We start from the raw sequence: 26,616 nt of genomic DNA, 5'->3' as shown, positions 1-26,616 counted from the left end.
AAAAAAAGAGAGAGAGAGAGAGAGCACTGTCTCCTGCTCCAACTTCCCTCCAACATACTTCTCCTTGTATCAGTTTGTGGAGTGTATACAAGTATTTTGGGAGCTAGCTAAGAAGAACTTGAGTGGGGGAAATATTTTGTTTGGACTTAATGAGATATATCTGTGTAGTTTGCAGTTACTTCCATGTACAGTTAAGTTCTTGCTAACAGTTCCAAAGTAGGAATAACTTCCAAGAATACTCCTACCACCGACTGTGCAGATCTATCCAAAGTCATAATGAAAAAGTGCAGGGGCGGAAGTCAGATCATTATAAGAATGTGTCCGGGGCATTCAGCCCAAGAAATGTGTCGATTGTGCAAAAGAAACAAGGCTTGAAATGTACCAGGCCAGAGTTAATCTGTGGAAAAAATTTTCAAATCTAACAGCTCAGATATGAACAAAACTTTACAGAGGTATTCTCAAAGTTGACAATATTCTTAATTTACATACACCATCAATAACAAGTTGTGAAGGTGAAAGTAACTTCTTACGTTATTAATAATTACAATTAAATTCAGATTTCTGCTATGGGCCATGAGAGATTCACCTGCATTAATCCTTCTGCTAAGAATGACTAGTTGAGTCAAAAAATAAATAAAACCACATCTGAAGGCATGAGAGGGCAACCAGATTGAAAAAGACTTTAGGGGAGCCACGCTAAGGTAAGCTCTACATCCTGTGCTGATTTTCCACATTTACCAATTCATACTTGAGGCAGCATTAAGAGACTAAGAGGCTTGAGCAGAAAGCAACTCAAACTGCATTGCGAATTCAAGGCCTGCCAGAGGTGAGTAGCCCAGGAAATGCCACTCTTCTTCTCATTTCAAAAACAAAAGTTTCCAGTTAGAATTCCAGGAATTCTGAAAAAAACATTTGATTAAACATATGCCCATTCATGTTTAAAAAATGTAGCAAACTAGAAATAGAGGACATCTACTGAACACGTCTCTCCTGATTGAACACGTCTCTCCTGATATTGGAAATGAGATGAGCATAGCCTTCATCACCAAGTCTAATCAGCAATTATACTCCAATAAAGATGTTAAAAAAGAAAAAAACATTATATTATAGAAGAGGTGCCAGCCAGAGCAAAAATGCAAGAACAAGCAATAAGAATCATAATAATTGGAAATGAAGAAGAGGGTGATTATTTCCTGATGACATGATAACGTACCCAGAAAATACAAAAGAATCTACAGATTAGCTATTTGTGTTAAGTTTTTTAGACTTAGACTTTTAACTTATAAAAATCAATTTTGTTTCTAAATACTAGAAACAATTTTAAAAACTGAAATTAAAAAGATTCCATTTATTATAGCATCAAAATGGTCAAATATCTAGGAATAAATCCAACAAAAGATGCATAAGCTCTCTACAACAAACACCACATGTTGATAATGAGAGAAATTAAAGAATATCTAAGGAGATGGAGGTAAAGCTACATTCATAGATTGGATGACTCAGTATTGTTGAGATGATCAATATTATTAAGATGATCCTCAAATTGATCAATAGATTCAGTGCTCTTTCAATTCACATCCCAGAAGTAGTTCTCTTGGAATAAGATAAGCCAATTCAAAATTTATATGGAAATGAAAAGGACCATGAATACCCAAAGACAATCTTGAAAAATAAAAACAAAAGTGAAAGACATATATTACTGAATTTAAATATTTATTATAAAGTTAAACAATTAAGATAGTATTGATTTAGTGCAGAGACAAATAGACCAATGGATATGAATACAGCATACAGAAACAGACCCCAAACTTGAATTATGCAAAGATGATATTTTTTTTGAAATGGGAAATGATGCAGCTATCAATAGGTCAATGGATGTATATGATAGGTCAATGGATGTATATGAATGCAGCCAAACATATGCAGCACATAATATATGGAAAAAATGAATTATAAAGGTACAAAATTCTTTTATTAAAATTTTATGGGTTTTAGTGAATTTTGTAATGTGGTAATTGGCTACTTTTAAAATTTAGTGACTTAGTTTTCTTATAATAAGGATTCATTTTTATAAGTACTTCATCATTTGTAATTTAGTATTTTCTTTTTAAAGAAGTCTCCTCAAATTGTATAAGCTTCAGATAAAAATACATCATGATTCTGCTTCTGGCTCTATCAGCTTCATTTAACAAATGGTTAAAGGGAGGGAAAGGTGTAGCCAGAGTGTGGGATGTTGGACTTCAAGATTTCTGAGATGCGACCATGTTATATAAGGTTAAGATCTCAAGTATTGCCCTAGAGATGAGCAGAGGTAGAGTGGGAGGCTAAGTCATTGCCACGAACACGTCCAGAATTCAAGACCTTCATTAATTATTCTAGATGCTGCACATGCCTAGATTTAGATGTGCCAAATCTAGATGAGACTCCAACCAGGAGGGTTGAAGTTCATGATCTTGAGCCTAGTCTTAATCCTTTCATAGAATAAGACTAGGTAACTTTGGAAGGAAAGGTAGTAGACGACAGAGTCAAAGGGTAGGATCAAAAGTTTTCGTATGATTTTCTGAGCCTTAAAATGGATGAACTTCCAAAAATTGGAGAAGTAACAGTCTGGAACGGATAGGGTTAACTAACCTTATCTTCTTCAGGCAATTCCTTATTCAAACTCAGTTGCCTATACACCTAGAGCACACCTCCACCACTTTATTATCGTTATGGCTTATTAAGTTGTCTGTTTCATCCAATACACTGTGGATTTCTGGAGGAAACAAATGAATGAAAGCTATATCAGATCTCTTTGTTTAAATAATTATAAGGTGTATGTGAGGATGCTGCTTTTTAATCATTTTATTCTAATGTCTACTATACAGTAGAAACTTTCTAAATGTTTGTTGCCTTAAGGATGAAAAATTAAATGATATACATTATTTCCTATGATGTGACCTTCTTTTCTACTCTTTATTTCTAAGTACCACTTTCCCTTAACATCAGTTTTCACCATTGGTTAAGATTTTTTTCTCCTCCAGAGCTATGTCATGTCCTGGAATTTCAAAAAAAAAAAAAAAAAAATGGAGGTTCAGTGCTCTGGCTCACCTGGATTAATTTCATTTTTAATCTGAACTTTGAAATTTATTGTTCTCATTTTGTCATTGGTCCTTCTAAATTGTTCACTGACTCAGATTAATCTCAGCTTTCTGGGCTGAACTTAATGTTGTCACTTGAATGGATAAGGTAGCTTTCTGGATGTCAATATTTCATTTCAGGAATAGGAAAGGATGATTTAGTAGAGGTAAATTCAATCTCATGACAGATGCTTTTACTTAAGGTTAATAATCCTTTTTACAGTGAAAGTATTATGGTGCTTGTTTGTTTAAATGCAACCTCTAATTCTTCAACATTAAGACAGTTAACACAGAGGTGTTCTCACTTATGGGTCAAAAATAAGTTTTTGTGTATGCTTTAAACCAGATTTCGTTTTGGGGAAGTAGACACTATGAGCTCACATTCACCATGAATTGGCTAAGTACTTGGCATGCTTTCCTTTACCACAACTCTGATTTAGGGGGCAGAAGCTAGCACTGGTTGAACATCCTCTGGGAGTCAAGCACAGACCTAATTCCATGATAACATTATCTAATTTATCCTTCTTAATGATCTTATGACTTAAGGTACCACTATTCCACTTTAAAAATGAAAGAAATGGAGGCTTAAAGGAATTAAGTAACCTGTCCATGTTTAGCTATTAAATGGCATAGTCAGGATTCAAGCCCTGGTTTTTCAGACTTCCATGGTTTTTCATTCCACCACACTGCTTTGACTTTCCCATCTGTTAAAAAAAAAGGAAAGGAATTCATGTCAAAATACTGGAAAGTAGTCACAGTGCTTACATCTTCTCAGAAAAAAAAAAAAATCCATGTATCAAGTATCTATTTCCCACATTAAGATCCAGTTAAAGGCTACTGCTTCAATGAATCTTTCCCTGCTCTGATCCACAGCCGTCTTTACCTTCTCTGAAAAACTACCAGGCATTTCCTTTATTTCATTCTGTTTGTAGACAATTGTGCTAATGTCTCATCTCCTTGGTCTCTTATGTGCACTTTGTTTTCCTTAAAAACCTGTTTTTTTGGCTGTGCTGTGTGGCTTGCAGGATCTTCGTTCCCTGACAAGGGATTGAACCAGCACCCTCGGCAGTGAAAGAGTCCCAGCCACTGGACCGCCAGGGAAGTCCCCCAAAACCTATCATTTTCTAAAGCAAATACTCTATGTATGCTTTTTTTTAAATGTTCATTATTGGCCTTAGACCAGAACCAGGATCATAGCAGAACTAGAGTCAATTTTCAACCTATGTTGAATTGAAATGATTCACATATAAAGAAAATAAACTATTTTTAATTAAAATATTAAGCCATATTCATATGAACTTTCAAGTCCATATTGCTTTTGGTGATGATAGGACTGATATTCCTTTCAACTTTTTATAACATTTTTTGAAGTCTTTGCTTCCCTTCATTAAGTCATTGGTTAAGTTATTTGAAAAACACCATGAATTGGGGAGTCAGAAGTGGTTGGGTTTCAATACCAGCACTGCTATTGAATTGCTGGATGTCCTTGAGCAATTTATTTTGCCTCTGTGATCTTCAATATCTTCAGTTGTAGAATAAAGACAATGATAGTACCTAGCTCATTGGATTTAATATGATAATACCTATAAAGTATCTAAACAGTACTTGACAAATGATTGGCACTCAGCAAATATATATTCCTTTTCTTCCATTAACATACTCTCAAAATCTAGTCTTATCTTTTCCAATTTACATATAAGGGAAATGAGGAGTTTGCAGGACACAGCTTAGGTGCGTCCAGATCAATCTTCCTCATCAGGGTGCTTGGCATAGTTTTATGCTTCTTTCCCAACTGTACCTCTGCTGTACATTGCTTCCTATGTTGCTTTCACCTTCACCTGCTGAAGCTCCAATGCCATCTCCTCAGGAGAGCCTTCCTTCATTCTTCCAGCTGGGGCACTACCTCTTCCAACTCCCTTCTGCATTGGACAGAGTATGTTATCTCTGTTCATGGTCTTTCTTATAATATTTATCACGTTCTGTTGTCATAGATTTCACCATTGTCTCATTTCATCCAAGTACAAGTTCTGAGGCATTCCCCAGCATCCTTAAACTACATTTGGGGTTTCAAGGACTCCCCTCCTTTGGTCTGGGGAGCTCATGGATGTCTGGCATCACTGTAAAGAAAAGTGTCCACATGGGTCAATTTGGAAAAGCTCAGCAAGTCCTGGGGGCCCTGGCAGGCATACCTTTCTGCATGATCAGTGGCCAATATGTACGGGACTCAATGAAAAGCAGTCAGCAGACAGTGATGAAAGAATAGCTAGTGAGCAGGCAACATGGGGAACCCTTTGGGTTTTAGAGTGGCTCCCAGTTTTTCCCTTTTGCTGGGAAAGGAAGGGGTTAGGCAGAACCTCAATGCTGACTCCATTGCCCCTTACATTGCCGCCTCGGTCATATACCCAATTCCTGGCCACGTCATTATCCTACACGAGTAAGCCTCATACTCTTCTCTAGCCTGGGTGACCTTCATCCTGTATTCATCCCCCTGAATTCTTTCTTATTCTTTTTCCAGATCACCGATGAAGCATAAACTCTATTTTACTTCTATCAGGGTCTTCTCTTTTGAGTCCCCAAAACTTCAGGCAAACATTTCCTCTTATAAATCAAAAGCTTTTGCTTTCAATTATTGTGCCTGATGTGGGCTTCAAGAACTTATTTTGAAGTTGAAAAAAAAAATCAACATTTTTTTTCTCTCTGCTTTAATAATACTGATTCTCTGAGAATTGTTTTGTGGATGTCTCTGACTGAATAAGAAAAGGGTCAAATACAAAAAAGAGAAGAGAGGAAAATTATCAAGGTTGATATGTCAGTATAATATTTTTGACACAACTTTATACTATAGATATTTGCATACATCACATCTCTTCCAAAAAGCATAAACTCTTTCAAGCCAGATGTTTTATCTTGTCTCTCTTTATACCCTTTCAAAGTACCAAGCAAGTCTTTTGTCTTGCATAGAGTAAGTAAATAGTAAATATTTGTTGAATTAAATTGAAAAAGCACAATACATGTTTTTGGAAATCCAAGGGCAAAGCCACATGGAAGAACTTGGGGACATAATAAATACACAGACACTGTGTAGTGCTAATCAGTTGATCCAGATATGTAAAACAATGGCACTTTTTAAATTAAAAACATGCAGAATATTGTCTTAGCTTTGCCCAGAAGGCCACATTATAAAAACATGTTAGTAAGATCAGTGACACAAACTTAAACGTTTATACATCCAACTGGAATTCTGCATTCCATCTAATTAAATTATGACTTGTTTGATTTGTTGTACCTGTACAGCCAACTCAAAATCAAATTATTTTTATAAAACCAAGGAATATTTGTCGGAGATATTGCAATGAATTTTAAAACCTCTTTCCTGTTATTTTAAGTGTATAAGATATTGTCTGCCTGAAATAATTCAATTTCATTATATTTTATGCATTCTATTCGTCAATAACACTATTTTATGTAGTTGTTCTTTTCATGGCTATGGTTTTTCTTCAGGTGACAAAGGGGAAAAGGGTTTGCCTGGGATACCTGGAGGAAAAGGCAAAGCAGGTATAATATACTCAGTTTTTCTTCTTAATTTTTAGCATCATTCCAAATCTATTCATCTTAAAAATGAATATAGTTTGTAGAAAAACAATAGTCTTTTCAGTGGGATTAACCTCATTTTCCTTGGGCCAGAAGAAAGGGAAGAATGAAAATTTCCTCTCTATCTGCTGGTGACTTTCCAAGCCTCTGGGGAAGGGGAGGATGGTGCATTCCACCCCCCCCCCCAACACCCCACTGTGCTTACCATGAGGCAGCAAACCCAGCACATCAGGAAGCAGCCCTCATTCTCCGAGACCAGGAGGAAAATCCATGAGGGCCACAACAATTGGACCAGCACGTCTTACATTCCACCAGCATCTCAGCCAAATACTGGCCAAGCGGTTTGCCAGCAGCAAACTGGCCTGATCCAGTGAGGCCCTGTGGTTACAGAACATGCCTCAATGGCCGGGGAGCTTCTCCCTGATACTGAAAGAGAGGTCGATTTCCAGCGCTTGATGCAAGGAAAAAAGTAGCTTGTTCTTGGTGAGCTTCAATTATTTCTATCCATAAAGGTGTAGTGCAGACTAATTCTAAGAGCTGTTTTAACTTCCTTACATTTAACTGTGAATGTGGATAAATAAAGCCACAGATATATTTTTTTTCCTTTGGCTAATAGAATTCAATTTGCTTTTCAACAACCAAAGAAACAAAGCAAATGGAAATGTTGACATGAAGCAGCCATTAAATAGGAAAAGGGAATCATTTGAATTTTTTTTTAACTTTTTATTTTATATTGGAGTATAGTTGCTTAACAATGTGTTAGTTTCAGGTGTGCAGCAAAGTGATTCAGTTATACATATACACGTGTCTATTCTTTTTCACATTCTTTTCCCATTTAGGTTGTTACATAATATTGAGCAGAGTTCCCTGTGCTATACAGCAGGCCCTTGTTGGTTATCTGGGAATCATTTGAATTTTACGTCATTTTCCTTACAATTCTTTCTCTGCCACATTACCAGTAGGTAATTGAAAAGGTAAATGAGCAAAGGGGAATTAATGGCAGAAGTTAAAATCATAGTTTATCCACAAATGGGACAACTGACTCTTGAAATTGTAACATAGATCTATTCACAAGATTTAAACTTAGTCCTTGAAACATTAAGCTATACTCCAAATGGATAATCAGAATTAACATTTATTTCATCGTGAAAGTTTTCTCCTGTCTTGGGAGAGTTGTGAGAGCCAGTGAACAATGCAGTAACAGAAGAGAAGACTGGCTAGAAATATGTTTTTTAAAAGCTGTAAAGATTTTATTCTGAGACTGGCATGTTCTGTGTTCAACAAAAATGCCAAATGGTCCACAATATGTGTACAGTGGTTAGTCATATTTACTGTTCTTTTAAAAAATCTGGTTTAGAACTGTGTTTTAACTAATTTAAAATATTTCAAAAGATATTTTCTGAATTCCTAAAGACAAGGTATATTGGAAACCCTGTCTTAAATAAAAGACAAAAGCATAGCCGTTCACAGAGAGACGTAGCCAGACTAGAAGAAGACAGTAAATATTGGAAAGAGAGCAATTGCTCTTTTCAACCAGTCTGCTTGTGCTTCAACATGAATTCACAGCTTTGTCATTTAAAAGGGACTGTCTGTGATTGCGGAAGATACCGAAAAGTTGTTGGACAACTGGATATCAGTGTGGCTCGCCTCAAGACATCGATGAAGTTTGTCAAGAATGGTGAGTCTCTTCTATTGCTTTGTACTATTTATCCATGGATTTATCTCTTTCAACACTGCAATTCCAACTCCCTAGCAGGAAATAACTTTGGGCAAAGGTCTACTGAGATAGTGTCACCAGTTTAAAGGTCTCTCAAAATCCTAATTATCCACTCACTCTAGGACATTTCAGGTCCACTTCCTGTGGACATACATATGTGCGTTCCTATGGGTAGAAAAGGGTGCTTTAGTGAGAGAGGGGAATGAAGAAAAGGCAGAGTTTGGCTAGCTGGGCCTTAAGAAAAAAAGGGCCCAGGTTTCAAACAGCCAGCATCTCAGAAGATAAAAGTAATAATAAAAACAACAGCTACTTTCTTGAGTACTTGGAATAATAATAATTTTTATGATTAGACCGAAGCTTAGAGAGATTACCTTACCCATAGATACAAGCTAATGAACAGTGGAGCACGGATCTGAACACAGGTTTCATGACTCCTCTACCCTCAGTGCAAATCAATAAGAACATTATGCATTTCTCTAAATTGTGCAGTTTTCCATATTAGTCATTTTTGTTTTCCCTTGTATTTCCCTGTTAAAGTTTGCAATAAAGCCCTTAAAGTGGGGCTTATGTGCCGTCTCCTGAGACAGTATGAATGAGGGAACTGTTTTAGTTACTGTTACAGTTGGTTTCACTTTGTTGTACTTTAATTTATTATAATCCAGCCATATTTATTGTACAATACTGGAGGCACACAGATGCCATCTTGTGTCCATTCTCATCTTGTAATACTAAAGGCATAGGAAATGCTTGATATGAACTAACCTTCAGTTATAACTCTGGTTATAACCTATACAGGAGATGCTGCATCTGACATGACTTGGACCTTAATGAATAAACCAGACCCCAGAGGTTCAACATAGCACAATAGTCCTTAACATTTGAGTGCTCATAGATTGATTTGTAAATTTTAACTTATAGAGCCTAAAAAGATGTATGTAGATGCCCCCATAGGCCAAAACGTACATAGCATATTATGAGCCCGGGATGATTCTGAGTCCCCAATTCTGTCCTGAATCCTACTCAGAAGCTCAGTCTACTTCATGTACCTGGAGTGAAGTATAAACCATCTCAGTTGATGTATATGTTCACAATCTAGGAATCTGGCCCATAGGGACAAACTTCTGTATTATTTCCATATCAGTCCAATAAGCCTTTACCACCCCCTAACACTGTTCCAGGCACTGAGGCTACAGAGTCGCAAAGACATGGTCACTGGCCTCAGGATGCCCACAGTTCAGTAGAAGAGACACACAAACAATTAGACTAGAATGTGTCAAGTGCTGTGAAGTGAAAGGGACAATGGAAACACAGGGGAGAACGCACAAGAGTGCTCATGTCTGTCCAGGAGCATTGAAAAGGCTCTCATAGGAGAGAACGCTTCCACTAAGATCTAAAGGACGGGTAGGAATTTGCCGGATAAAGCAGTAAGAAGACCTTCCAGGCATGAAAGGCACGGAAGTGGAAGAGAGAAGGTCATGCTCATGGAACTGTAAGTGTGGCAAAAGCATAAACTAGGAGGGGAAAAATTGTCTGAGATGAGCTGAGTGACAGTTCATATAACACATCTTTGTCAAAATAGCTCTCTGCTTCACATTGTGAGGGGAGTGAAGGAGAAAAAGACAAGGGAGGACCAATGACAGGCGTTTGTTCTCCATTCGACAACTAGAAAGGTGGAGAAAATACTGAACCAGTGCCCACCTCATGATAGGGTCTTGGAAAAGAATTTTAAACGTTGAATAAATGAATTTCAATTAGCAATATTTTATACTTAGCATTTCTCTTTTTGACATATATAATCACATTCTTCTTTTCCTTGCTGCAAAGTCATAGCAGGGATTCGGGAAACCGAAGAGAAATTCTACTACATCGTTCAGGAGGAAAAGAACTACAGGGAATCCCTGACCCACTGCCGGATCCGGGGTGGAATGCTAGCCATGCCGAAGGACGAAGCTGCCAACACGCTCCTGGCAGACTACGTCTCCAAGAGTGGCTTCTTCCGGGTGTTCATCGGGGTGAATGACCTCGAGAGAGAGGGCCAGTATGTGTTCACCGACAACACTCCACTGCAGAACTACAGCAACTGGAAGGAGGGTGAGCCCAGCGACCCCTACGGCCACGAGGACTGCGTGGAAATGCTGAGTTCAGGCCGGTGGAATGACACAGAGTGCCATCTTACCATGTACTTTGTCTGTGAGTTTGTCAAGAAGAAAAAGTAACTTCCCCCTTGCTGCACAGTTGTCATTTCCCTGTGACTACCATGGCAGTTATTTTTATCCACCTTTTTCTGGCTAATTACACTAAATTCATTCTGACTCAAGGCAAGTGAGAAATGCTAGACTGAGGTTTGCAATCTCCATCGCCATGCTCGTCCATGACGATTTTGAACATTTTCATACACGGTATGTTATTGAGCCATAAGCTCACCAGGTTATGGGTCCCAAGAGAGAGTTTGAATTACTAGCTGTGCAGGAGGTGGTTGTCTGTGTCTCAAATGAAAGTCTCTCTTGGCATTTGCTCTGCCACCTCTCCCTAGAGCCATAAACCACTGTCTATCTAGCCCAGTGGATAATTGGATAGTTGGCTGGGGATGATTAGGCTCCAAGCCAGGCATATGAGAGGCTCTTCTCTTAGGAATGTCAAGGTATTATCTGTCTTTGAACCCAAAATCCCCAATTCTTTGACCCAATCCACCATGGCCATAGCCACACATGCAAGGTCCTCTTCTTTGCATAGACTCAGAAATACTTCAACTCTAAGCCTCTATATGAGGAACTTCTAGCCTAGTGCCCTGTTCCAGACCATATGGAATCATACAGATAACTTTTGTTCTTCTGGTTGACAGCCTTCACTGAAGTATACCAAGCCTTGGCCCCCTTTCTGTAGGCCCACAGGTTAATTCCAGGCCTCCAGATATTAACCCTCTGATCTGAGGAAAAGGGAACTCTAGAAATTGAAAAGAAAAAAAGAAAAGGTTAGCTCCCACACAATATCATTTATAATCCTCCTGTTAAATTGCCCCCTTCTATTAATATGGCTCCATTTTTCCTCATCTTAAGTTTATCCATAGCAACTTTTCTCCCCTTGGGCATGGAGAATGAAGGAAAGGGTTTGTGAAGCCTTCAGAAAACTCTAGAAGCTTCAGGGTGCTACCAACACCAAGTCTCTAAGACCCTTCTCTGCCTCTAATATATCATGCACGGTGACATTTTGTGGGAGGCCCTTTATTCTCTGTAACTGTATGTTGTAAAAATCTCACATCAGTGATGCTTTCAAGTACTATGACATCGCAAGAATGTGTCAAGTGTGGAGTTTGGAACATGCCTGAGACTCACATTTACTAAGATGGTAAAATTCTACTTTGAACTGCAGATCAAACCTCAAAGCAGCTCTAAATTGAAATTTAAAAATAAAAATTCAACAAAACCCTAGATTATCCCCTCATAAACTGCTGCTCCAGTTATAGTTTGTGACATATAATTAGACGTTTAAAATGCTGGCAAAACAGTTAATGAAGTAAGAGAAACAGATCAACAACATATGTTCACCTTAAACCACCTGTCTATGATTTCAACCATGACTAACCGGTTATGAGATAGGACTTAATTAGGTTATTTCTGTGAGTTTATCGAGGGTCACAAACTCAGGTTCTACAGAGGCCATACAGATGACATAAATAAATGAAGTGGAGCAGGTGGGGATCCTGGGACACTGAACACAGCTTGCCCTCCCAAAGGAACCAGCTGCTTCTCAGTCACTGCTATTTTTGCCATGGAGGACCCAATGTTGCTACATGTTCTGATATTTAAGAGAAATCAGAAAGCTGGAACTTTATAAGATACCTTTATATTTTTAAATGTTGGCAACTAATCAATTCTTAATCCACATTCTAAGTCATACAAAACAGTCTGCTAACCAAAATTGTGACCTTTCCACTTCTCAGCTCTGGGGAAAAGTTCTGAAGGTTCTAACTGTGTAGGATGTCATTAGGGCACAGTGACATCAAAGTCAAGATCTCCCATTTATGCCTCATTCAATTCAGCTCGTAACAGGACTTCAGTCAATGTTTGTCATTCCTCAGGTTAATAGATTAGTTACTAATTCAGACTTTTGAGAATGTGGCATATTTTGAACGCAGGGCAGTTAAATCAAAATGACAAAGCAGGGCACCATATCAAATCCAGTATCCTGGGGTAGAATGCCAGCCAAGAGCTTGAGGAACAAGAATCTAGAAGCACTTAGAGGAAAAGAAAGGGATTAGAAAAGAGGAGAGAGGGAACAGACAGTAAACATTGCCTATGGGCAGCTCACACCGGGATCCATATTCTGATTTGTTCTAAGCCCCCCAAGTATGAATATTAATTGTGTGTACTGTCCATGCTATTCTAATTTCTATTATGATTATTATAATAATAACAACATTTCTCTCAATGATTCATCCTTGCTGCCAGTGCTTCCAAGAGAAGATGACAGAGTTTCAAAGATAGGATTCATCCTGAGACCTGGCCTGGGAGAAATTTTGAAGGCACCACACACTTAATTAGATTTGCTATAAAACTTACTTTGTGCTTTACAGAATAAATACCTTCACATAACATTTTCCATGTGATCCTGGTAAACTCTGTGAAGTATGAAGGGCAGACGTTTTTACTACCATCTTTCCAATGAGAATACTGAGGTCCAAGGAAGCTAAGCAGTTTACCAAAATCAACTCATTTGAAAGAAAAGCAGGATTTCACTCTGCTGATTGAAACTGTCGATCCAGTGTTCTCTCCAGCCTATGTTTTTTGCTCTTATATTGAATGGAATTTCATCCACGATTCTCTTGTGATAACAGAGGCTCAAATAATCTCTCTTGATTACTTTCCAAAATTAAAGATTAGGGTTAATTAATAGAAATGCTGGGGATTCAGAAACTTGCCTTACAAATATGGTACTCACTGATTTCTTTTTAAATTCAGGAATGTCTACACATGTCATTAATGTTGAGGAGGTGATTTAGTACAGTGTCACTACAGTTTTGCAAATAACTACAGATTTAGGGAAAGCAAGGCAGATATATTAAAATTAAGATTTGCCAAAAATAAAAATGAGCAAGTAATTATTTGCCCCATAAGAGAATAAAGTAGATAATTCCCTTAAATAATTAGCATTTAAAATCAATTTCATTCTCAAAAATTAAATGTATATTCAACTTTTCAGGAACATATCTGGGCACTTCCCAAGGATGACATAAAGGTTCCAGGGGAAGAAAATTAAAAATTTATTCACAATTGCACTATGCTGCCTTTTCAAAGCAACACACTCTATAGCCAGACAAGAAGAAATATCTTATGTCCAGAGTCATTGCCCAAACACTGTAGAAAGGTATACATCCTGTGTTGAGAGAAATATAACAAACATTGATTACACTTTGGACAACTCACCCATAAAAACTACTGGCATTAAAGAAAATGTATTTTTTCCTGCTTAGATGTATGAGCTTCTTTGATTGTTATTAACCAATTAATTTTCAGCTCTCTGGATTGCGTACCTGGAGACCATAAGACGTCTGTGGAATAGGAAAGGTTAACTAAATAGCAGCACCAACTGCATCTGCCACAGATAAGGTATACATAAATTTTTTTTGAATATAGGACTTTCTTTTACTGCGCTCCTAACAGGTGGTCACACGGTCCATATTTGAAGGTTTTGGGTAATTTTCTAACCCCATTAGAAAGTTTTTCCTTACAGTGAAATAAAATACGCTGTCTCTAATTTCCATCTATGTCCTTGTTCTCCCTTCTGCTGTTCATAACTCTGAGAGGTCTGACCCCGAGACAAGCTGCAGCAGGCTCTAAATGAAAGTACAAATCAGGACAGGGGAACTGTGCTCACTGCGGCACTGGTTACTGAGGTGGATACCCAGTTTTGTACATTTCTCTAAACCTATATGGTATGCCCCACTCCCAGTGAATTCAGATTTTGTTGGTGAGGCATTAGAGGCACAGATATAGAGTAGAACTGGGAATGAAAGTCATGTGGGGCATCTCAATGATAAATAATCTATTTATTAGGAGAGGGTATTCAGTGGAGAGGGTTCAACCCTAAGGGAGGAGGCTATTAAGAGATTGATGGTTTGGTAAGACCTGATTGAGAGGGTTCAAGGCAGGTGTCCAGTGCCAGTGGGATGAAGTCCAAGTCAGAGACCAGGTTCATGAAACTGACATGGTGAACAATTGGTTTAGGTGGCTAGTAGAGCTCACTAACTCATTAATTCATCAAATATACTTATGGAGCATTTACCATGTGATGAGGGCTGGAGACACAGTGGAGAAGAAGACAGATCAGACTTCTAGCCTCAAGAAGAGAGCATCTCCTTCGGCTCATTGAACATCGAGGTTACCACACTGAAGCCCAAGAGTTAATCCACTGTCATGGATGGAATATATAAACCTATTCTATTTTTACTCCTACTTCCTCTTCAACATAACGCCTCTTCAAAATTATACTGAAATAAGTTGGACAAAGAATTTTTTTTTTGTAAAAGTACAACGTTACCATTTCTTGAAGAGCAACATTGACACGTCCCTTCATATACATTTATAACTTCCTGTAGGCTGGCTAATTTTGATGTGAACAAGAAGTTCTCACGTCGTTGTGTATACTCACCCACACCACTTCCTCACAAGACAGAATATATCCTTGTGATTGTGCATGGATGAGCGTTAACACTTGGTAAATATTCCTCCGCATTATTTTTTTCTGGTGACCTACAGCTGACATTCAGTGAAACCCAGATTTCCCACAGACTGTCACTTTCATACTAAAATAAAGACAGGTAGGGAGAAGGGGGAAGGGAATCAGAATTTTATAATTTATTAAAATGTGAGCACAGCGACCTTAAATTAATCACCACGTTGGCATCTGCAGTTGGGAAATAATGCAGATTCATGTGTGTCCACACAATTTTAAAGCTATGTAATGCTTTGGCCTATGTGTTTTTCACTTTAGAACCCTTAAACAGATGAATTTATCAAGAGGTAAGCCTTATCCTTTGTACAAACTGGGTTGGTGGGCTTCTGGGGGAGGTGATAGAGATGAGGATTGTCTATAACCCACCCCTCGATATATTGATAGAACGTCAGTCAGGAAGAATACTCATAAGCTCCGCCATGATATGTGAAAAACCAAGGCAGGCACAGAAATTTCCTAAGTCTTGAGAAAATGAGGTAAGTGGAGACATAATTGCAAAACACATTCAGTTTACATCCAATAAAGTCTAGGTGAATATTTTTACTAAGTGTAGGGCACATAATAGACAACTGTGGGAGACTCTTTCCTAGGAGATCACAATTTCATATGGATATTTCCTGAATCAAGTCAGAGAAAATGATTCTGGAGAAAGCTAACCGGGAGAAACATATGTGTTTTACAAATAGATGCTTTTTGGAAATATTTATGTTTAAAATAATAATGTTTCAAAATATGTTTCCCCAAACTCCCTGGTTTGTCTGATCTTATCTTTGATTCTGCTGACGTTGGTACTTTTCAGGGACTCAGTCTCCAGGAAGGATGAAGGATTTTTGCACAGGCACAAAATTACAATCACCACAATTCTGTCTTCCACAGAACAGGGATATTATCTTTGCCCTAAAGGACCTTAGGGCTTAAAGAATAGAGTGAACAAACATAGGAAGCTATTTCCAAGAGTCCAAAATTTTGATCTCTACATTTGAGAAAAAGGAGATCCAAAAATACATTTTGAGACACTGGAATGAAATATCAAAAAGCACAGTTTGTTTGTTTTTTTAATTTTATTTATTTATTTATTTATGGCTGTGTTGGGTCTTCGTTTCTGTGCGAGGGCTTTCTCTAGTTGTGGCAAGTGGGGGCCACTCTTCATCGCGGTGCGCGGGCCTCTCACTATCGCGGCCTCTCTTGTTGCGGAGCACAGGCTCCAGACGCGCAGGCTCAGTAGTTGTGGCTCACGGGCCCAGCTGCTCCGCGGCATTTGGGATCTTCCCAGACCAGGGCTCGAACCCGCCTCCCCTGCATTGGCAGGCAGATTCTCAACCACTGCGCCACCAGGGAAGCCCAAAAAGCACAGTTTTTAAAGAAGCTTGAAAATATTTCTTCTGGGGTTTCTAACCCTAAACACCCTTGCATAGAAATATTTTATAAAAAGTGCAGAGCAGGGGGTAAATATATATGTTTGTGTCTCCATCTTTGAAAGTGTAAAAGAAAAAATACCTAAGCTCTTCTTTCCTCAGATAATCTGTGTTACTGGGGATGGGATGGAGCGTTACACTACTGCTCCTTTTAAAAAGTTTTGTTGTAAGTTTTCCTCATTCTTACATTTTCAAAAATTCAGTAGCTCAGTATGCACTAATGTCCAGACCTCACTGATTCATGCCTGTATGAATTATCAAGATAGTATTTGGAGGGTGAAATTATACATGAAAAAAGGATGTGTTCCTCTGATCACCACAAACAATCCCTCAGTTCCATATGGAGAGGAATAATGTGATATCTGGGCCCTGGTATGGAAACACCTTACACTGGAAATCTTTATTGTCAAGCTGTCTGTAATCACTCCAAAGTGAATCAGCTATACATATACATATATCCCCATATCCCCTCCCTCTTGCATCTCCCTCGCACCCTCCCTATCCCACCCCTCTAGGTGGTCACAAAGCACCCAGCTGATCTCCCTGTGCTATGCGGCTGCTTCCCACTAGCTATCTATTTTACATTTGGTAGTGTATATACGTCCATGCCACTCTCTCTTTGTCTCAGCTTACCCTTCCCCTTCCCTGTGTCGTCAAGTCCATTCTCTATCTCTGCGTCTTTATTCCTGTCCTGCCCCTAAGTTCATCAGAACCAATTTTTTTTTAGGTTCCATATATATGTGTAAGCATACAGTATTTGTTTTTCTCTTTCTGACTTACTTCACTCTGTATGACAGACTCTAGATCCATCCACCTCACTACAAATAACTCAGTTTTGTTTCTTTTTATGGCTGAGTAATATCCATTGCATATATGTGCCACATCTTCTTTATCCATTCATCTGTCAATGAACACTTAGGTTGCTTCCATGTCCTGGCTATTGTAAATAGTGCTTCAATGAACATTGTGGTACATGACTCTTTTTGAATTATGGTTTTCTCAGGGTATATGCCCAGTAGTGGGATTGCTGGATCTTTTGATAGTTCTATTTTTAGTGTTTTAAGGAACCTCCATACTGTTCTCCATAGTGGCTGTATCAGTTTACATTCCCATCAGCAGTGCAAGAGGGTTCCCTTTTCTCCACACCCTCTCCAGCATTTATTGTTTGTAGATTTTTTTTTTTAAACATCTTTATTGAAGTATAATTGCCTTACAATGGTGTGTTAGCTTCTGCTTTATAACAAAGTGAATCAGTTATACATATACAATATGTTCCCATTTCTCTTCCCTCATGCATCTCCCTCCCTCCCACCCTCCCCATCCCACCCCTCTAGGTGGTCACAAAGCACTGAGCTGATCTCCCTGTGCTATGCGGCTGCTTCCCACTAGTTATCTATTTTACATTTGGTAGTGTATATATGTCCATGACACTCTCTTACCCTGTCACATCTCACCCCACCCCCTCCCCATATCCTCAAGTCCATTCTCTAGTAGGTCTGTGTCTTTATTCCCATCTTGCCACTAGGTTCTTCATGGCCTTTTTTTTTTTTTTTTCCCTTAGATTCCGTATATATGTGTTAGCATACTGTATTTGTTTTTATCTTTCTGACTTACTTCACTCTGTATGACAGACTCTAACTCCATCCACCTCATTACAAATACCTCCATTTCATTTCTTTTTATGGCTGAGTAGTATTCCATTGTATATGTGCCACATCTTCTTTATCCATTCATCTGTCGATGGACATTTAGGTTGCTTCCATGTCCTGGCTATTGTAAATAGAGCTGCAATGAACATTTTGGTACATGACTCTTTTTGACCTATGGTTTTCTCAGGGTATATGCCCAGTAGTGGGATTGCTGGGTCGTATGGTAGTTCTATTTGTAGTTTTTTAAGGAACCTCCATACTGTTCTCCATAGTGGCTGTATCAATTTACATTCCCACCAACAGTGCAAGAGTGTTCCCTTTCCTCCACACCCTCTCCAGAATTTATTGTTTCTAGATTTTTTGATGATGGCCATTCTGACTGGTGTGAGATGATATCTCATTGTAGTTTTGACTTGCATTTCTCTAATGATTAATGATGTTGAGCATTCTTTCATGTGTCTGTAGCCCATCTGTATATCTTCTTTGGAGAAATGTCTATTTAGGTCTTCTGCCCATTTTTGGATTGGGTTGTTCGTCTTTTTGTTATTGAGCTGCATGAGCTGCTTGTAAATCTTGGAGATTAATCCTTTGTCAGTTGCTTCATTTGCAAATATTTTCTCCCATTCTGATGGTTGTCTTTTGGTCTTGTTTATGGTTCCCTTTGCTGTGCAAAAGCTTTGAAGTTTCATTAGGTCCCATTTGTTTATTTTTGTTTTTCTTTCCATTTCTCTAGGAGGTGGGTCAAAAAGGATCTTGCTGTGATTTATGTCATAGAGTGTTCTGCCTATGTTTTCCTCTAAGAGTTTGATAGTGTCTGGCCTTACAGTTAGGTCTTTAATCTATTTTGAGTTTATTTTTGTGTATGATGTTAGGGAGTGTGCTAATTTCATTCTTTTACATGCAGCTGTCCAGTTTTCCCAGCACCACTTATTGAAGAGGCTGTCTTTTCTCCATTGTATATTCTTGCCTCCTTTATCAAAAATAAGGTGACCATATGTGTGTGGGTTTATCTCTGGGCTTTCTATCCTGTTCCATTGATCTATATTTCTGTTTTTGTGCCAGTACCTTACTGCTTAGATTACTGTATCTTTGTAGTAGAGCCTGAAGTCAGGGAGCCTGATTCCTCCAACTCCATTTTTCTTTCTCAAGATTGCTTTGGCTATTTGGGGCCTTTTGTATTTCCGTACAAATTGTGAATTTTTTTGTTCTAGTTCTGTGAAAAATGCCATTGGTAGTTTGATAGGGATTACATTGAATCTGTAGATTGCTTTGGGTAGTATAGTCATTTTCACAATGTTGATTCTTCCAATCCAAGAACATGGTATATCTCTCCATCTCTTTGTATCATCTTTAATTTCTTTCATTAGTGTCTTATAGTTTTCTGCATACAGGTCTTTCCTCTCCTTAGGTAAGTTTATTCCTAGGTATTTTATTCTTTTTGTTGCAGTGGTAAATAGCAGTGTTTCCTTAATTTCCCTTTCAGATTTTTCATCATTAGTGTATAGGAATGCAAGAGATTTCTGTGCATTAATTTTGTATCCTGCTACTTTACCAAATTCATTGATTAGCTCTAGTAGTTTTCTGGTAGCATCTTTTGGATTCTCTGTGTATAGTGTCATGTCATCTGCAAACAGTGACAGTTTTACTTCTTCTTTTCTGATTTGGATTCCTTTTATTTCTTTTTCTTCTCTGATTGCTGTGGCTAAAACTTCCAAAGCTATGTTGAATAATAGCAGTAAGAATGGGCAACCTTGTCTTGTTCCTGATCTTAGTGGAAATGGTTTCAGGTTTTCCACCATTGAGAACGATGTTGCCTGTGGGTTTGTCATATATGGCCTTTATTATGTTGTGGTAAGTTCCCTCTATGCCTACTTTCTGGAGGGTTTTTTATGATAAATGGGTGTTGAATTTTGTCGAAAGCTTTTTCTGCATGTATTGAGATTATCGTATGGTTTTTATCCTTCATTTTGTTAACTTGGTGTATCACATTGATTGATTTGCATATATTGAAGAATCCTTGCATTCCTGAGATAAATCCCACTTGATCATGGTGTATGATCCTTTTAATGTGCTGTTGGATTCTGTTTGCTAGTATTTTGTTGAGGATTTTTACATCTGTGTTCATCAGTGATATTGGCCTGTAGTTTTCTTTTTTGTGACATCTTTGTCTGGTTAGTTCCTTTACTCTTAACATGACTTCTTCCACTGACATCCAATGATGAAGAGTAAAATGCAATTCTACTTTATTTTGTGCAAAGATCACTGGAAGTAACCCCACCCTCATTTAGGCTTATGTGCTCAGTGCCCATAAAGGACTTTTGGTTAAACCTTTGATCTAGAGAATCTCCTTCCCATCAAGTTCAACAAAGTCCACTTCAACTCACCAAAACCAGTCAAATTGATTATCTAACTTGTATCCCAGCTTCAGGAAATATTTGTCCCAGAAGAATGCCATTTTTACAGTTATACTGTCTAGCTTGGGTCTCAAACACTTCTCACCATACTCCTACTAGATGATCTCAGCTGAAGCTGCTGGTTGTGGTAAAGGATAATGTGGAAAATACTCTATTCAGTGGCAAACAGAGAAGAACCTGGGATACCCAATGGACTTTAGAGACCTCAAGGAATTATAGCTTTGAGACTTTGTCATATTTGATCATTTTCTGTATCCCAGCTCTTCCAGGGCTTTCCTCAGAAATCTCATGTTTAATGAATTCCCTCTAACTTAAAGATTCCTGGTGGGCATTGAGGTTTCTGGCCATGGCCCCATCACCTGTGTTATCAGCAACTCCATGTACTGCCTTTTTGATTACTATGTGATCTGGAGAGGTGGAGGTTTCTGCTTTCTGCTTCCCTGTTCTATTCTCAGCGTCCTACCTTTCTGCTAAACTTGATCTCTCTAGCTATCCTAGAGTTAGTCTCTAATAAAGAAGAGTTAGTCTCTAATCTATCTCCTTTTGAATCCATCACCATAAATTCCTCTTTTTTCTCATCAAAGGAATGTGCCCAATAAGACTTTGATTCTTTTACCACCAGGTACCAGGCTTAGCATTAGCCTACTCTGACATGAGGAGAGTGCTGTATTATCCTTCTTTCCTTTCCTCCCGTATAAGTTATTAGATCATTTTTACCATCTAGCTCGTGATGCTAAACGTCTTAAACCTAGATCAGAGAAATCAAGGATGAACTCAAAGACTGAAGAAATAAAACTCATTTGTACTTTATTAATTAGGAAGAGTGATATCCACCAAATTATACATCCGAGCAAGTTTCCTTTCTATTTCTCACTAAGAATCACTCAAAACAGTGGTAATACTCAGCACCCCACATAAGGAGAGTAATGCACTATGTCTGAGAAGTCCTGAGCAATCAAGCTTCTTTCTCTTCAAAAGACCTTGTCAGAAACAACATATGCTATTATATAACAATAATTCTGCAAATCAGCAAGCCATGTCATATATGCCTGAAGACAAGGTTCTAGACCTTGAAATTCTGTGCTAGCAATTTTAAAATTTCAGTTTACTTGAGTCTGTATCATAACACGTAGACATTTCCCATTCATCTTGTTTTAGAGACTTTCCATGGGCAGTCCTGGCGAGAGTCCCCCACAGCAATCCTGGGTGTAGAGCTGAGATTTGAAGGTACAAAAATGGGAGAAGTTGCTTTGGGTAAGAATGTTGAGTGAGGAGAGCAGATATCCCAGGCCTGAGATCTCAGTTATTCTAATATTTAAAGGTTAGGAAGAAGGATAAAGGTAGGTTTCTTAAGGTTCATTGATAAAGGGTGGGCAGAGAATAGTAGTAGAATCAGGAACATTTCAGGAAGGGAGCATCAAATTTATTGAATGTCTCTGAGAGTTCAAGGACAAACAGTTAAAAAGCACCTATTGGATTTGTCAACATGAAATCCTAAAGGAACTTAGCCAAAGTCTCAATAGTATGAGGGAGGCAAGAGACAAAGTAGAGCTGGGTTGTTGGGGAAATGGGCTGCAAAGAAGTAGAGATAGTATATACAGGTAATATTTTCCGGAAGCTTTTCAGTAAAGGAGAGTTGAAGCAATCCAATCAAGAATGGAAGTTGGACATTGTCAATCAAAATAATAGTAATAACTAATATAATTTGAGTGCTATGTTAAGCATTTTATATGTGGTTTCAATTTAATCCACAAATCAACCCTATGTAGTACACACTGTTACTACCTCCATTTTACCTATGAATAAATAGAAACACAGACATTAAGTAGCATCTCTAAGGTCCAGTGCTGGGCCTTAGAGCTGGGATTTCATTGCAGGCAGTTCAGTTCAGTGCTTTCATTGTTAAATCACTACACTATTCCATCTTACCATACGATAATGGGCATATTTGGAAAGTCCAGAGTTTCTGCTATGGCTTTGCTACTTAGGTTCTAGATGAATTTCACAACTCACTCAATTTTTCTGGGCATGTTTTCAGCATGTACAACACACTTATTGATGGATGTATGGAAAAGAGGAAAAACTGTACAAACATATTCCTGTTTCACAACACCTCCATCAGTCCTGAATAGGTTTGAAACTTAAGAACATATTGTCCATGCCTCAAAAGGAACAAATAGATATTTCAAGAATTCTGAAGACTACTCTTTTCTCTGTCCCTCAGAAGGCAAGGAAAATTACAGCTTCATATAAAGGAAGTGACTAATAGAGACAGAGCGTTCCGAGGGGATCTGGTGGAAAGCACTTAAAGTCAGACATGAGGAAGTTCCTGAAAAGAACCTTGAGAAGCAACTGCTCTGATCAAGAGGAGGAAAAATGACATAATTGGGGTCCCCTAGGCTGAAGTGATGTGATCCTGGGATACAGTGTGGCAGGAAGATGGAGAGCTCAGGGGTCTTCTTAAAGGACACTGTGAGTGCCTCTGGAGGGAAGTGTGGCCGTGTGTGTCCCCCTTAGTGAGGACATTGAGTCCTCTGTTTGGGATTCTGAAAGCATTCAGGTCCCGCTGCTGTAGACAGTATTCTAGCCTGGAAAAACGACTCCCTATCTTCCTCTTTTATTACTGTGATGTATATAGTGGGATATGCTGTTTTTATTTAATTTTAAGAATGAAATATCACTTGTTCCATGCTTGTTCCACTTGTTCCACTTGTTCCATTAGGCAATAATGTTCTAGCCTTTGCAGTTCTACATCACAGAAATCTTGCCTCCAATCCTGACCTGTACTCTTATAGTCCTATGGGATAAAGCCAAGAATTCATAATATAACATACTATGAAACTTAGATACTTGATGAACGAATATGCAATCTTTGTAATATGGCTTCTGCCTACATTTTCAGCCCCTCCGTTCCCCTCCCCTTCTAAGTACGCACCTCCAAATCTGCACATGTACTAGAAGTTTCCACGGCATTTTCATCTCTCTGATTTGTGTATGTTGCCTTTGCGTATTTTTCCCTATTGTCTGCTTAGCAACTTTTCACTCATCCAATGAAACGCAACGTATACATCTCAGCTTTCTAAGACCCTCAGGGGTTTCTTCCACTGCTCTCTCTCCACACAATTCTATATGTTCCTGTCAGGGCATTTCTGTTGAGGCCAGGGATTTTACCACATTCATCCTTGTAGCACAATGGCTGAGGAAAATATCTAGGATATAATAAGTAACCAGTATATGTTAGCTCAATAACTACCTTATAAAGGGTGAATCCAGGCACAGGATTCAAAGTCTCTTGGTGTACCTTGGTCCTACTATGTTCAGAGCAGCACTTTAGGACAAAGGGGTGTCTTATTCAGGGTCCTTATGGGAAAGAGATGGCACATGTAAATGAGGTGATTGAGAAGCCTTGAAAAGGGAAATTTTACAAAGGTGTAGGCAGAGTTAAGGGAAACCACCAAGAGGTGATGAAGCATGTAGGGTAGTAACAGCAGGACCTGTAGGGCCAATGTGAGGAATGGGTTACCAGACCTGGAGAGAGCTCATGGGAGAGCTACCTAAGAGGATCTGTGGCCTTAGGGGTAGGAAAGCAACCTGCTGCCAGGTAGGGAGGAAAACCAACAGATCATTAGCTGACTAGCATCTCCTACTGCTTCCTGTTAACCCACAAGTGCTTCCCATTGGCCAATCCCAACCAGAAACCAGAGAGTAAAGGATCCAGTTGTTGTAGGCTAAAAAATTCAACATCCCCAGTCTCTAAACATGGTGGAGCCGAGTAAAGATGTAGTTGAAGGGCGAACAAAAATATCTAGCACAGAGACCGGAGTCCAAGCTTTCTTCTTCAGCAAGCAGAGGCTGACAATGCCTATTAGGGATTTTAGGAACTAGGATAAGATAAGGAAGTTGGAAGATCATTGAAATTAGGAAGGCAGCAAGCAGTGGACAGCCAGCATTAATACAGACAGTCCTAATAAAGCATCAGAATAAAGAGATAGGCAGAATTGTGGATACAATTTGTGAGGCAATGGGACATGAACCCAGGATTGAACAGGAAATTTTCAATGAAAATTAGAAGGTGGGGCCAGGAGACACTCTCTAAAGTAATAGGGTTCATTGTAGGGACTTTTCACAAAATGTTTACAGATTTATTCACAGGAGAAGAAGGAGCTATTACGTCTACAGAGCTGGTTTTGGCATATGCAAAGGGGACTAATGTATGAGTCCTAACTTTAGGAGCTTTCTAAATTGCCAACGCAAAAGGGTCAGATGGAATTCAGGTGTGCCATCCACCCCTTGGCATATCCTGGCTTCTCAGGTCTTGGAGGACACTCTCATGATCCCCAGTCCTTGAGAACAATTTTTTTTTTTTTTTAACTTTGATTTATTTATGGCTGTGCTGGGTCTTCGTTTCTGTGCGAGGGCCCTCTCCAGTTGAGGCAAGCGGGGGCCACTCTTCATCGCGGTGCGCGGGCCTCTCACTATCGCGGCCTCTCTTGTTGCGGAGCACAGGCTCCAGACGCGCAGGCTCAGCAACTGTGGCTCACGGGCCCAGCTGCTCCGCGGCATGTGGGATCCTCCCAGACCAGGGCTCGAACCCGTGTCCCCCGCATTGGCAGGCAGACTCCCAACCACTGCGCCACCAGGGAAGCCCGAGAACTATTTTTTAAAAATTCCACAAGGCCCTGAAATTCTTTGCTGTCATGGCCATCGTGCTTATAGAATGAAAATGTATATATACAGTTATATGTTTAAATTCTTCAAAAAGTTACCAATAAGTTCGTTATCATGAGTCTATTTTAATTCTAATTAAAACTCAACACACAGGTCAAGAATCAAAATTTTATTCTCAATCACAATCAGCTCAATCAAGCAAAAGTCATTTGTGCAAGTAGTATGGTTACTCTAGAAATGTGTTTCCCCATTCCCTGTGCACCACCACTTCTGGGCTTATAGCTCTCCCTTTGTACTTCTTTGGGCCAGAATATTTTAATAGCAAGAAAGAGAAACTCAACTCAGACTAACTGAAGTAGGGAAGGAAAGTGGGAAACATAGGGCTGCAGCTGGATTGAGCTCATCTGGATCCAGGACCTGAAAGAACTCTGCCTTCTCTGGGTTCTCCTTGTCTTTGTCTCCTTACAGACTCTCGTCCCATGATGGGATGCTGGTCACTTGTAAGCCTCATGTTGATTCTCATTCTTCCTTTTCACTGACCTCAAGGAAAATACAGTGTGTCTTGCTGACTGGGACACAATGTCCTGTTGTTGGCCCCAAGTAGCTCGGTTTGGTCTTATGCCCTCCACTATGGAAGAAGAATAGGTGGGATGGGGCAGTAACAATTCCATTAACTCATGGAATCTCTTTCTGTGTGTCTCTCTTTTTTTCTTTCTATATTTTGATTGATCTATCTATCTATCTATCTATCTTGAAATACATTTATCTTTGTATGGAGTAATAATATTTTGAATGCTGTTGATTTGAAGTGGACTGAAGGGCTGAATAGCAGGAAGGAAAAGAAATGAAAAGGGATAAAGGACATAGCTGTGCTATTACTCCACCTTCATTTCACCTGGGAGACATCATACATCACAATAAACCCCAATTCCTTGTAAGGAACATTCATCCTTAAAAGTCCTAGGCCTGAATTTTGTTCTTCTACCCAGTGACTTAAGACCAGTGGGATTTTAGATATAAATATCTACAGGAGGCACCAATATCCATCCTGCTAAATTGTGAAATGCCTCCTACACCCCTTCTCTCCTTCTGTTCCTTCTCACCTCCCAGTTTCTCAGTTAACTAAGGCAGTCAGAATTGTCTCTGCTAAGTGATTCAGCCCAGGGAAGCTGAAGTCTGCCAATGCCGCAAAAATACATTTATTTGCAGTTCCATAGCTCATCTCCAAAATTCATCTAAATGTCTCAATCTCATATACAATATAGTGTGTTTATTTTAATATAAAACAATGTGCCTACCGGCTGTTTCAGG

General features: G+C 38.9%; 1 protein-coding gene and 1 long non-coding RNA gene across 7 annotated transcripts in view; one reads left to right on the top strand and one right to left on the bottom strand.

Annotated features, from left to right (window-relative positions):
• COLEC10 (collectin subfamily member 10) overlaps positions 1-24,996 on the top strand; it is a 184,270-nt gene extending 159,274 nt beyond the window's left edge. For all 6 annotated transcript variants that reach the window (XM_082364440.1, XM_082364437.1, XM_082364436.1 and 3 more), the window contains 3 exons: positions 6,621-6,674; positions 8,293-8,388; positions 10,252-24,996. In XM_082364440.1, the coding sequence (XP_082220566.1) occupies positions 6,621-6,674; positions 8,293-8,388; positions 10,252-10,643 (542 nt within the window). In that variant the 3' untranslated portion in view covers positions 10,644-24,996. The remainder of the gene's footprint in view (positions 1-6,620; positions 6,675-8,292; positions 8,389-10,251) is intronic.
• Positions 1-26,616, bottom strand: part of LOC309615228 — a 224,408-nt gene that overhangs the window by 33,651 nt on the left and 164,141 nt on the right. The window lies entirely within an intron of this gene.

The sequence above is a fragment of the Balaenoptera borealis genome (genome assembly GCF_965194805.1).
Source record: "Balaenoptera borealis genome assembly, chromosome: 17".
NCBI lineage: Eukaryota > Metazoa > Chordata > Mammalia > Artiodactyla > Balaenopteridae > Balaenoptera > Balaenoptera borealis.
This window is presented reverse-complemented; position numbering and strand designations above follow the sequence as displayed.